Source organism: Urocampus carinirostris, chromosome 2, assembly GCF_059441175.1.
Source record: "Urocampus carinirostris isolate Australia breed hairy pipefish chromosome 2, RoL_Ucar_1.0, whole genome shotgun sequence".
Lineage (NCBI taxonomy): Eukaryota > Metazoa > Chordata > Actinopteri > Syngnathiformes > Syngnathidae > Urocampus > Urocampus carinirostris.
In genome coordinates, this window is record NC_142350.1 from 7,247,659 (window position 1) to 7,260,442 (window position 12,784).

General features: G+C 38.8%; 2 protein-coding genes across 5 annotated transcripts in view; one reads left to right on the top strand and one right to left on the bottom strand.

Annotated features, from left to right (window-relative positions):
• Nucleotides 1-433: 433 nt before the first annotated feature.
• rps18 (ribosomal protein S18) lies at nt 434-4,929 on the bottom strand. Its single transcript, XM_088328623.1, has 6 exons — nt 4,832-4,929; nt 4,092-4,190; nt 3,929-4,015; nt 3,758-3,859; nt 636-727; nt 434-555 (listed from the first exon to the last, which is right to left on the bottom strand). Exons 1-6 carry the CDS (start codon nt 4,832-4,834, stop codon nt 480-482), a joined length of 459 nt encoding a protein of 152 aa, XP_088184749.1. The 5' UTR covers nt 4,835-4,929; the 3' UTR covers nt 434-479.
• Nucleotides 4,930-5,671: 742 nt separating this feature from the next.
• Nucleotides 5,672-12,784, top strand: part of vps52 (VPS52 subunit of GARP complex) — a 31,637-nt gene continuing 24,524 nt past the window's right edge. For 2 of the 4 annotated variants that reach the window (XM_088328620.1, XM_088328622.1), the window contains exons 1-2: nt 5,711-5,771; nt 7,693-7,937. Coding sequence is in view for 1 of the 4 variants with exons in the window: in XM_088328619.1 (XP_088184745.1) it covers nt 5,697-5,771 (75 nt within the window). In the remaining 3 variants the exon portion in view is untranslated. Of the gene's footprint in view, nt 5,772-7,692; nt 7,938-12,784 lie in introns of all 4 variants that reach the window. The other 2 variants (XM_088328621.1, XM_088328619.1) reach the window with 2 other exon arrangements.

A 12,784-nucleotide genomic window follows, 5' to 3' on the forward strand; every position in this document is an offset into this window, starting at 1 on the left:
TGCTTCAATTCTACGCCACATTGAAGCAGTCATTTCTGCAAAAGGATTCCCAACCAAGCAGGCATGGGGAAAACATGCAAACTCCACAGGTGGGCTGGTATCTGGATTTTAACCCATGATCTCAGAATTGTGCCACCAAAAATTTTACAAGTTTTTCCTTTTTCTAGTCACTTTTTGCGAAGATGAATTTGATTTTCATTGGCTAATTCATCACGTTTTTTTCAAAATTTAAATCCCAGTACTAGTAAAAGTCGATCTTTTTAAAGTATTTCTCTACACTTCATACAAGGCACCGAGAGTATTGTCAAACAACACTCCGTTTTAACGTAATGAAATTGTAGCCGTGACGAATAAATGAGCCACAAGAGCCCTTATCCGAAAACCAATCCTGCTAAAAAAATAATAAATCAATTCCCAGTCAGTCAGAAAAGAGTGATTGTTTTGTTCAGAGTTTATTCAAAGAAAAGGTTGCGCATAGTTTACTTCTTCTTAGACACTCCCACAGTGCGACCACGACGACCAGTAGTCTTTGTGTGCTGTCCACGCACACGCAGGCTGCAAAATGAAGGGAAAGTAACTTACTAGGATATTCTCTGACCAGAGTTCAAAGTTCAAAAAGAGTGTTTTGTCCTCACCCCCAAAAGTGTCTGAGTCCGCGATGAGCTCTGATCTTCTTCAGCCTCTCCAAGTCTTCTCTCAACTTGTTGTCCAGACCGTTAGCCAATACCTGAATGAAGAATGCATTGTCAAGCAAGTCAACTTTATATCTGCAGTTCATTGTTCTCACACTTTTACCAAGCAACAAATACCAATCGTTTGTGTTTTTCAGTTTGATTCCCCTCATAAGTCCAAATTCCCATTATACTCACACTTTATCATACTTCTGGCCACACTAAAATTATGAAACCTTCTGAGGAAACCCACTACAGCCGGGGTCACACAAACCTCCTTAAGGCCCGGTCACACAGCCTTTCACGGGCGTATCGCGGGTAAAATTTTGCGATTTTTTTTGCCCATGGTGGAAAATGTGCAAAATTGGCCGGCGACTGTTCTGCGTCCTTATCGTGGGTAACCGCGGCTGCATCGCTGTGCCGCCCGCGGTTACCCGTGGTCTAAATTTTTGAGCAGCGCAAAACCTTTTCGCACGGTCAACTGCGTGTGAATTTCTTACCGCGTGTAAAGCACGGCCGTATCGCGATCTCAAAGCGTCTAACAGCGTCTGCTTCAGCCGCGATACGCCCGTGAAAGGCTGTGTGACCGGGCCTTTAAAGCTAAAGTTACAGAGCGGGTGAGTGGAACACTGGGAGCTATTTTTATTACTGACTGGCAAAAAAGGGCAGTTTGATGCACTTTTACAAAATGACAATTTATCATGTGACTACCATGTGGTATTTGTTGGAAGTTGAGTTAGAATAGGCTCAGTCAACTACTAAAAATAATGCCATTTAGACGTTTACAGGAAAAACAGTGACCAATCACTGGTGAGATACCTTCAGAACCTATCCGCAGGCTCTCAGGTGTTTTTTGGGGGGGGCTACTCAGTGCCTGTGGGCACCATGTGGGAGACCTCCGCCTCAACGCAAACCAGACCAAATCCGGTCTTTTAGGTTTCTCTTCTCCAACTCAGGGGATTGAAGTGACAGGCATCGGTAATCAACCTTCTATAGATCTTGCTAGTAAATAATCATTTAATCGTGGTTTTAATGAGAAAAATATCAACTGAAATAGTGAACAATTGCTATATACTGGACTGTCTCAGAAAATTAGAATATTGTGATAAACTTCTTTATTTTCTGTAATGCAATTAAAAAAACAAAAATGTCATACATTCTGGATTCATTACACATCAACTGAACTATTTCAAGCCTTTTATTATTTGAATATTGCTGATTTTGGCTTACAGCTGAAAAAAACTCAAAAATCCTATCTCAAAATATTAGAATACTTCCTCAGACCAAGTAAAAAAATAATTTTATAACAGCAAAACTAAAACATTTGAAAATGTCCATTGATGCACTCAGTACTTGGTTGGGAATCCTTTTGCACGGATTACTGCATCAATCCGGCGTGGCATGGAGGCAATCAGCCTGTGGCATTGCCCAGGATGCTTCGATAGCGGCCTTCAGCTCATTTGCATTTGTAGGTCTGGTGTCTTTCATCTTCTTCTTAACTATACCCCACAAATTCTCGATGGGGTTCAGGTCAGGGGAATTAGCAGGCCAATCAAGGACAGTGATGCCATGGTCAGTGCACCAGTTACTGGTGGTTTTGGCACTGTGGGCAGGTGCCAGATCATGCTGGAAAATGAAATCCTCATCTCCATAGAGCTTTTCAGCAGATGGAAGCATGTAGTGCTCCAAGATCTCTTGGTACACAGTTGCATTTACTCTGGACTTGATGAAACACAGTGGACCAACACCAGCAGCTGACATGGCTCCCCAAACCATTGCTGACTGTGGGAACTTCACACTGGATTTCAATCAACTTGGATTTTGCTCCTCTCCAGCCTTTCTCCAGACTCTGGCGCCTTGACTTCCAAACGAAATGCAAAACTTGCTTTCGTCTGAAAAGAGGACTTTGGACCACTCTGCAACTGTCCAGTGCTTCTTCACCATAGCCCAAGTCAGACGCTTCTTCCGTTGTCTTGAGTTCAGAAGTGGCTTGACCATGGGAATACGGCTATTGTAGCCCATTTCCCGGACACTTCTGAACTGTGGCTTTTGATACCTGGACTCCAGCTTCAGCCCACTGTCTTTGAAGCTCCCCCAAATTCTGGAAGCGGCTCTTCTTCACAATTTTGTTAAGGCTGCGGTCATCTCTCTTGGTTGTGCAGCGTTTCCGGCCACATTTTTCCCTTCCAACAGACTTTTTGTGGATATGCTTTGAAAGTGCACTCTGTGAACAGCCTGCTCTTTGAGAAATTTATTTTTGTGTCTTACCCTCCTGATGGAGGGTATCAATGATGGTCCTCTGGACAGCAGTCAGATCAGCAGTGATTTAGTTTACTGAACTGAGTGTTTTTAAGGCTCAGGAAACCCTCGCAAGGCGTTTCGAGTTAATTAGATGATTCAGGTGATTAGTTGAATAGCCTACTTGTATACTTTTTCATGATATTCTAATATTTTGAGATAGGATTTTTGAGTTTTCTTAAGCTGTAAACCAAATTCAGCAATATTCAAATAATAAAAGGCTTGAAATAGTTCAGTTGATGTGTAATGAATCCAGAATGTATGACATTTTTTTTTTAATTGCATTACAGAAAATAAAGAAGTTTATCACAATATTCTAATTTTCTGAGACAGTCCAGTATATTGCAGGTCACTTTTCAGCCTCATTTCTTCACTGTTTTACTTTGTGCGTAGTTTTATCCATTCTGATTGGCTTAAAAATCTCGCTCTACTTCTATACCAGATGCTTAAATTATGACAATACAGTGGTCATTTGGTTTATTATTTGTTTTCAGTGAATAAGAGTATTTAATCATAATACTTGTACAAAAAAAAAGTTTTTCAGTTTCATAAATTTCACACATCTCTGGTTCATTTTGGAATGCAAACCCGCGATTGTGTTGTAAGCTCCAAGACTGAATATTGCCTGGCCAACCTACAGAAAATATTATCAAGTACATTGACAACCACTGATCTTCAAATTTTCAATGTCTACTGAACATTTTTTTAAAAGAGTTTCCCCATGGTGGCTTTTAACCATTTATTGGTTAAATTGAAACAACAGAAAACAACAAAAAGGATCCACTCACCTGGCTAAATTTTCCATCCTTAACATCCTTCTGCCTGTTAAGAAACCAGTCTGGGATTTTGTATTGACGAGGATTCTGCATTATGGTCACCACCCGTTCCACCTGAGCACAAACACCTCAGTTATGAATGAAGTTTCAACTATAATGACTGCAGACCAGAAATCACCTTACCTCTTCCTCAGTCAGCTCACCAGCCCTCTTGTTGAGGTCAATGTCTGCCTTCCTCAGGACCACATGGGCGTAGCGTCTGCCCACTCCCTAAGAAGAAGAATAAATCACTTAGGACTGAGCAGCACAAGCAACGTCACAGCTTTTTTTTTTTTCAATTTCTTACCTTAATGGCGGTAATCGCAAAGGCAATCTTTCTCCTACCATCGATGTTTGTGTTCAAAACACGAAGAATGTGCTGGAACTTCTCAGGGATAACCAAGGCCTGCAAAAAATAGGAAACAAATAACAGTATGCCATTAGCAGATCTCATTTGTGAACCAAATAGTCATCAACATACATAATAACCATTGTTGGAAGCATTGTGCTGCCATCCAACTACCAAACGTAAAACCAGAGTTGTTTAAAAACGGTAATACACGCTTTGCTCTCTCCAAACATAAATCAACATTAAATATAATGTTGCAAGTGTGATTCAACCATGAAAATCATAATTCCTGGTATATATTTTGGGTATTGCAAGGATTCCTGACTTTTCAAATGCTTGATAAGACAGTAACCATCTAGTTCAAGCGGAGTGATCACATTGCCGATTTGCCGAGATCGTTTACAAGGGTAACATGTGGCAATTCACAAAGTGATTTAATACAGAAAAATAGTTTTGTTTTTTTTGTTTTCAATTTTCTTATAAAGAATGGTGTTAACAATAGAAGCCCTTAAGCAGACGTTACAACGTTCCGTAGACTGTAATCGTTTTTAACATTTATATTGGCCCCAATTCGTGAACAATTCAATTCGGTATTAGCTCAAAAAAACTATACACGTTTTTTAAAGACGTCAATACCGCCAATGTACGTGTTTTAGCAGTGGATGTTGCAAGATTGAAAGAGAGAAGGAGAAACTCACCATCTTGGTAGCAGAGTCCACGCAAAGAGGAAGTATCGTTAGTCTCGCGATACTCTCTCGACGGTAATAGCGGAAGTCGGTCCTTCGTTTTCAATAGTCCGGTAACTTTATTTGTTAAAAGTCGTCTGTGATTTTTATTTTTATAATATACAAAGAGTTATACTGTATTTTGTAAAATTCACATTAATTCTCACTCAATCATTTCAAACAGTAATTTAGTAAAATATTTCTTTCTGAAATAACAACTATAACACCTTTGTGGAATTTTATTAAAGTTATTGTCAAGTCAATTCATGTTTATTTGTAATGCTCTTAATCACGAGAAGTTTCAAAGGGCTGTACAGACAATACACATACACCATCATCAACATGAAATATAGATAATAACAATGTCCGGATGACAGCTTCCGGAAGTCAACATCATTTATAATCTATTGTAAATAAGTGTTATCGTGTAAATTGTATTAAAAAATATACATATGTAACCTTAACATATTTGATTAGTTGCAAAGCAATACAAAATAAAGCATGAAAATATATTTACGTTCTATTTATCAAATTGACTGCGTCAGGCAATATATTTATTCCAAACAACAATAACTAATATGTTGAACGTTATAAACTTAATGTTGTGTAGATTTTATGAAAATAATTTTCTGTTTTTATTTTTGATTAGTTGCAAAATTACAGAATACAGCATAAAGAAATATACATTGCTACAGCTAAAACTACGACTAAAAAGAGCCACTGAAAGCTGTTCATGCTTAGAAAAAGTCTAAACATTCAGAATGTAAAGTGTTACGAGTGGAAAAAAAAAACAGATTTTGTGTGTTTGTGTTCGTCTCCACGTGACGTCACACTAACAATGGCGGAGTCTGTCACAGATTCCAACACTACGGAAAAGACAAATCAAGCAGCCATGGCCTTTTGTCAAGACGAGGTGAATTTTTTACATCGTTTATCTCGTCGAGTAGTTTTAATGTTGCCCGTATTCCGCTAAAATTGGTTTGGTAAACCTTTGTATTTCTTTTCCTGAAAGATATTCGTCTCAACTCGTTCGAATTAGCAGAACAAAGCTATGTCATTTTTGGCTAACTGACATTATCATATTTCAAAGCCACAATTTACATGATATAAGTATGATATTATTAAGCTTTGAGAGTACTAAAATTGTCAAACATGACAAGAGAGTGTGGATTAATTATTAAAAACGACTACTTATAGTATCACACCTACTGTACAGAACAACCACTAATAATATTTGCAGACAAAAATCAATGCAATTGCTAGGCAATATGTTTCTGTACAATTTCTAAACAAAATGCCAGAAATCAGATTTTTCACTAACATTCTTAATGGGATAAGTATAAGTAATCCCCAATCAGTGTGGATGGCACTTCCTCAAGTCCCTTTCCTCAAATATGTCAAGCCATAGTGTTATCCATCTGTCCATCAATTATCTGCACCGCTTATCCTCCGTAGGGTCGCGGGGGTGCTGGAGCCCATCTCTGCTGTCTTCGGGCAGTGGGCAGGGGACACCCTGAACTGGTTGCCAGCCAGGCGCAGGGCACACAGGGACAGACAATTCGCTCGCTCATTCACACCTAGGGACAATTTGGACCGGCCAATTAACCTGACATGCATGTTTTTGGAATGTGAGAGTGCCCGGAGGAAACCCACGCAAGCACGGGGAGATAGTGTTATATTTTTTTAAATTAATTATTCATTTTCATATTTTTTTACACTATTCTGTTTGTCTGTGTGCTTGGCACGCCAGGTTGTTGGATGGAGTAAAAGGAGGCGATTTTTATTTTCCTATTGTGCAATTAATGTATTCATACAACACTTAGATTGCAATCTTTTACCTGAAAAGTGCTATACAAACAAATTTTGCTTTAAAATATTTTAAAAGTTATTACTCTTTAAAAAAACATTTATACTCATAAAAAGAACCATAGTCCTGTACAGCCAAGGTTTTATGTTTATGACAAAATATAGATTTAGACTGGTCTTTATTGTCATAACAATTTAGTGTACATTGTTTTCAACGAGATTAGACGTGGCAGTTCAGGATTCATATGCAATAAATACGAAAAAGCAAATAATGTAAAAATGAAATTAGGATATGTAGGCAATATTTATAAGGTAGTGCTTACATATTGCCCTAACTTGTATGTTCAATTCCTGCAATAATATTAGTGCAAGGACATTTAGCAGTACAAACATTGTTAAGACATATGTATCTGTAGCACATTCAGCTGACACGCGAATGGTCGCCGTTTCAAGACCGGGTGTAAACATATGTTGGTCTGGAGAGGGATGTGTGTCACCAGGCTCTACTTGCCCAAGATACAGCATAGGAAATGGTGCCCCTACGACCACAGTGGTTAAGCTATCCACCCAACTATATATATATATATATATATATATATATATATCTAATGTGCATATGTGTGTGTGTGTGTATGTATATATGGGTATGTGTAGAAGTATGTATGTATATATATATATATATATATATATATATATATAAAATGCATATGTGTTTGTATGTACAGATGAGGATGTGTATATATTTTGCCTTTTCTCCAACTTAGAAATCATGGAGGGGTCTGAAATTTTCATCGTAGGTGCATGTTCACTGTGAGAGAGATAAACTTGTGAATTTCCCTGCGATGATGAATAAAGTATCTATCTATCTAAGTAGAAAAATCCAGAAATCACAATAAATGATTTTTTTAACGAATTATTTGTGTGATATAGCTCCGAATAAGTATTTGAACACTTGAGAAAATGAATGTTAATATTTGATACAGTACAGTAGCCTTTGTTTGCTATTACAGGTCAAACATTTCCTGTAGTCTTTCACCAGGTTTCTACACACTGCAGGAGGGATCTTGGTCCACTCCTCCACACAGATCTTCTCAGTCAAGTTACTGGGCTGTCGCTGAGAAACACAGAGTTTGAGCTCCCTCCAAAGATTTTCAATAGGGCTCAGGTCGGGTGACTGGCTGGGCCATGCTACAACCTTGATATTCTTCTTACGTAGCCACTCCTTGGTTTTCCTGGCTGTGTGCTTCGGGTCGTTGTCGTGTTGGAAGTAGAGGTAAGATCGGGCCAAAAAAAAGCACCCGAGCCCGACGCAGGCCCGAGGGGTATTAAACCCGACCCGGACCGAGCCCGACTAATTAACTGGATTTGCTGGCCCGGCCCGAGGGGGCCCGAAATTACATATTTTATTTATAAGGAGGGGTGATTTATGATAACAAATTAAACTCTGCCTTTTGTTACAACATCTAGGCCTAAGTTAAATAAAACTGTATAAACATTTACATCTTTTATATTTCTGTGTCTGCACTGCAGATGTTACATTAAGCGACAATCTGTCATTGACGGGTTTTTTTTTTTGAGGTAGCGAAAACATTTAAGGGCGTCCGTCATTTTGACGACTTGATCATTGGGCCATAACCCACAGCAGCAGTAGTAGTACGTCCTTAAGATTTTAGCGCGGCACTATCATTGAGGGGGTGTTGACGTGTTGTGCCCTTTTCCGACTCCTATGCAAACCCCCCCCCACCCCCCGATCGTATTCTATATAAAACGCTTATTAAAACAATAAAGCGAGCTAATTATAATAATTGGGAGATCCTAGTCTATATAACGCGTTTATTTAAACAATAAAGCGTGATTTTATTCTGCAAATTGCGTTTTTTAACGCGGATGAAAATGTCACCAACGTCAATGTACGCTTCCGACAAAAGCGATCGTATTCTATATAAAACGCTTATTAAAACAATAAAGCGAGCCAATTATAACAATTGGGAGATCCTAGTCTATATAACGCGTTTATTTAAACAATAAAGCGCGATCGTATTCTACAAATTGCGTTTTTTAACGCGGATGAAAATGTCACCAACGTCAATGTACGCTTCCGACAAAAGCGATCGTATTCTATATAATACGCTTTAAAACAAAATAAAGCGAGCTAATTATAATAATTGGGAGATTCTAGTCTATATAACGCGTTTATTTAAACAATAAAGCGCGATCGTATTTTACAAAATGCGTTTGTTAATGCGGATGGAAAAGTCACCAACGTCACTGTACGCTATGATTTCCGCAATCACAACTAATTGTACACAAATAATATTTATTTGATTTACTATATTCTTTGGTCTAGTATCCATACATAGTTTAAGTATATATTTTTAATGAACATATATTTATAATTATTAATTAATTAAAAAAAAAAAAAAAAGCAGGACCGAACCCGACCCGACCCGAAATTGCCTCGGGTTCGGGTTCGGGCTCGGGCCATAAATCTTAGGTCTAGTTGGAAGACCCATCTTCAATGCTCTGACTGAGGGAAGTGGGTTGTTCCCCAAAATCTCACAATACACGGGTCCGTCATCCTCTCTTTGATGCAGTGCACTTGTCCCCTCCCATGTTCAGAAAAACACCACCAACAAAGCATGATGCTACCCCATGCTTCAGAGTAGGGATTGTGTTTTTCGGATTGTACTCTTCATTCTTTTTCCTCCAAACACACTTTGAGGAATTATGACCAAAAAGTTCTATTTTAGTCTCATATGACCGCAAAACTTTCTCCCATGACTCCTCTACAACAGGCCTTGACATGTGCTGGGGAATATATATATATATATATATATATATATATATATATATATATATATGTATGTATATATTTATGTATGTATATATTTATGTCGAAGTGTCCTTGGGCAAAACACTGAATCCCTAATGCCCCCAATAAGCAGGTCGGCGCCTTGCACGGCTGCATGGCCGCTATTGGTATGTGAGTGTGTGTGTGAATGGGTAAATGTGAAGCACATTATAAAGCGCTTTGGGAGGTCTTCATTGACTTGAAAAGCGCTATATAAATGCAGACCATATATATATATATATATATATATATATATATATATATATATATGTATATTTCGTAAATTCCGGACTATAGAGCGCACCTGATTATAAGCCGCACCCACCACATTTTAAGAGGATAACCGCTTTTGTACTTGCACAAGCCGCACCTGTATACAAGCCGCATGCGCCCACATAAAAACATATAACACAATCACAAATTTAACCCAAATTCGACTTTGAGTCCCACGATCGTAACTGATTATAGAGTACACAGTCCAAAAACCACTGCCGGCGAACTAAACAGAAAATGATACCGGTACTTAAGGTTTGATGCAGACCTGCAGAGTCCGGGTACCCATTGAAACTAATCCAAAGAAAAAAAGTCTATATTTCTAAAGGTAAGGGTGGGAAAAATATATATTCACTATTGACCGCCGCGACAACAGGTCTCACTCACCTTTACCCCACTTCCCGTCAGCCCGCGTTTGCTCCGCCCCTCTTTTTTAATTCGCAAAACATATCAGAATAAGTGTCTCAAATAAATACATTACAAAAATATACAGTTGCAAATACATATTATACATGGTTACACATATTTACAAAGAAAGACGGTACACCGAGAGAGTTTTCAAAGCTTTAATAATAATATTATAACTCATCCCAAACCCTGCCTGTGAAGGGTAGCAAAACGCTACTAGCAATACGCTCGCAACACAGTAAACGGTTCTGTTAAAAAATATACCGTTCATTCAAAGTAGTGACATCTCAATTTTTGCCGATGATGCTAAACTGTCGGCTTTCCTACCAAAAACCCAGGTTACAGGAACAATTGATTCTCTCCAAAATGACATTAAATCAGTTTTTCTTTGGTCCGAAAAGTGGCAACTGCAACTGTCATCTCATAAATGCTTAGCACAGTCGTTTTTTCATGGTTCTGTTCTGCTGTATAACATTAATGATCATGATTTGCATGTTGTTACTGAACATAAGGATCTGGGTGTCACTCTTACTTCAAACCTAAAGTTTATCACGCATATCGCCAAAATTACCAACAAAGCCAATAACATAGCATCAAACATTTACAGACACTTTTACAACAAGAACCCAGCATTCTTAGTTCGAATGTTTTGCGTTTATGTTAGACCCGGGTTAGAATATAACAGCGTTGTGTGGAACCCTTACTTACTCAAGGACATTAACATACTGGAAGGAGTTCAACGACGGTATACGAAGCGGATACCTGGGATGCACAGCTTGTCATATCCGGAAAGACTACAAAGACTGAACTTGGACTTTTTGGAGCTCCGTAGAATTCGATTTGATTTAATTTTTGTGTTCAAAGTACTGCATGGAATGATCGATGTGCCTTTTGATCAATGTTTTGAGTTCTGTCGTGTTGATGGTTTACGTGGTCACAGATATAAGTTACGGGTGCCTAGACCTACCAGCAACTTGCATGGAAACTTTATTTCTTTCAGGATACCAAAAATTTGGAATTTTTTGCCTGACCGGGTTATTAGTGCAAATTCGGTGCAAACCTTTAAGCAAAGGTTGGCAGAAACAGATCTGTCAAATTTCCTTAGGGGAGGGGGCGTAAGGTGACCATATTTGGCCATGCTCACTCTCAGCATTAGTTTTTTTCTTTGTGTCATGTTTTGATTAATTTATCCAACAATACCTTCAATAAACATTTCATTTCATGTAGTAATCACGGTAAACCGTCCTCATCTTCCTCCTTATAACTGACAACATCAAAGTCGTCTTCCTCAGTATGGGAAAGAGACTATGTCATATAGACGTCGTCTCACGCTCCCTTATTCAAAAATACGCTAGCAACACGCTCGCATAGTAAAGTTTAAGTGCAGTAGCTCTGTTTCCTTGTAGCGTATTATGACTTGACCGATAAGGGATAATTGATAAAGAATAAAGAAGAATAAACCTTACAAAATCCCTCCCCCCCTTCTTTATCGGACTGCTCGATTGCATTTAGCTTGAAAGCTGCGTCATGTGCCTTTCTTTTTGCAATTTGCATGGTGAGGATATTTTTACGCTAATTTAATTTGTGCACAAGCTAAGAACTTCTAGTTTTCCTCGGCGCATATATTCCACCGGTCTAAATCTCTTTTGTACCCGAGTGCCACTGGCGGCTGTTAGAAAAATTACATAAATTGGCCATATCACTGAATAAGCCGCAGGGTTGAACGTTGGAGAAAAAAGTAGCGGCTTATAGTCCGGAATTTACGGTAATTTTTTTACAGTTTTGTGTGCTTGTTTATGGTGGTCATGGCTCTTGGGAAGAAACTGTCTCTAAGCTCATTAGTGTTTCTTTTATGGGACTTGTAATATCTGCCAGAAGGCAGCAGGTCAAAAAGGTGGAGGCTGGGGTGATCAGAGTCAGTCGGCAGACTGGTCAGAGAGCAGCCGATGATTTTCTGGGTTGTGTTGGTAATTCTCTGTAAGGAAGGAGAAAAAATGTACAGAATATAAGTCAAAACTCCGAAAGTTTAATTAAAAAAACACTTTACAAATAGTGAAAATACGCATTAAAAAATGAATAGATTTCATGAATGTAGCATCGATGCAGTATTCACAATTTTAGCCATCATTAAGAGTCAGATTAACTTTACAAAAGAGATTGTCATGATAACGACAATACTCCAATATTAAAAATGCAACCATACACACATAGATAGATAGATAGATAGATACTTTATTCATCCCCGTAGGGAAATTCACACTTCCAGCAGTCTACCCCGTTGTTAACAGATGAACATGATGCCCTAGGGGTGCTTGTAGCGAAGTGGATGACGTCACGCCAGTCCAAAAATTCGACATCCCTGTGGCAGATGGAAAACTTTTCTTTGTGAAAATCCAGGGATACACCACCTCGTGTTAGCAAGTCCGCCTCCTCTCCGATTCCCCCGGCTTTCGTGTCTCTGTTTAGCGGCGTTGAAGCCGGATTGCTCCGGGTAGCTCCGGGTGGCTACACGTTAGCTTCCGGAATGCTAAACGTGAGCCACGTATCCGCAAAACACAGCAACTGCGCTCCCTGTGCGCTTCGATGTT

What these genes read in the sequence shown, in the direction of transcription:
- rps18 (XM_088328623.1), bottom strand. An exon ending in GTGAGCTGACTGAGGAAGAG is followed by an intron (nt 3,860 to 3,928) that starts GTAAGGTGATTT and finishes GTTTGTGCTCAG; the next exon opens with GTGGAACGGGTGGTGACCAT. An exon ending in AGGATGGAAAATTTAGCCAG is followed by an intron (nt 728 to 3,757) that starts GTGAGTGGATCC and finishes TTCTTCATTCAG; the next exon opens with GTATTGGCTAACGGTCTGGA.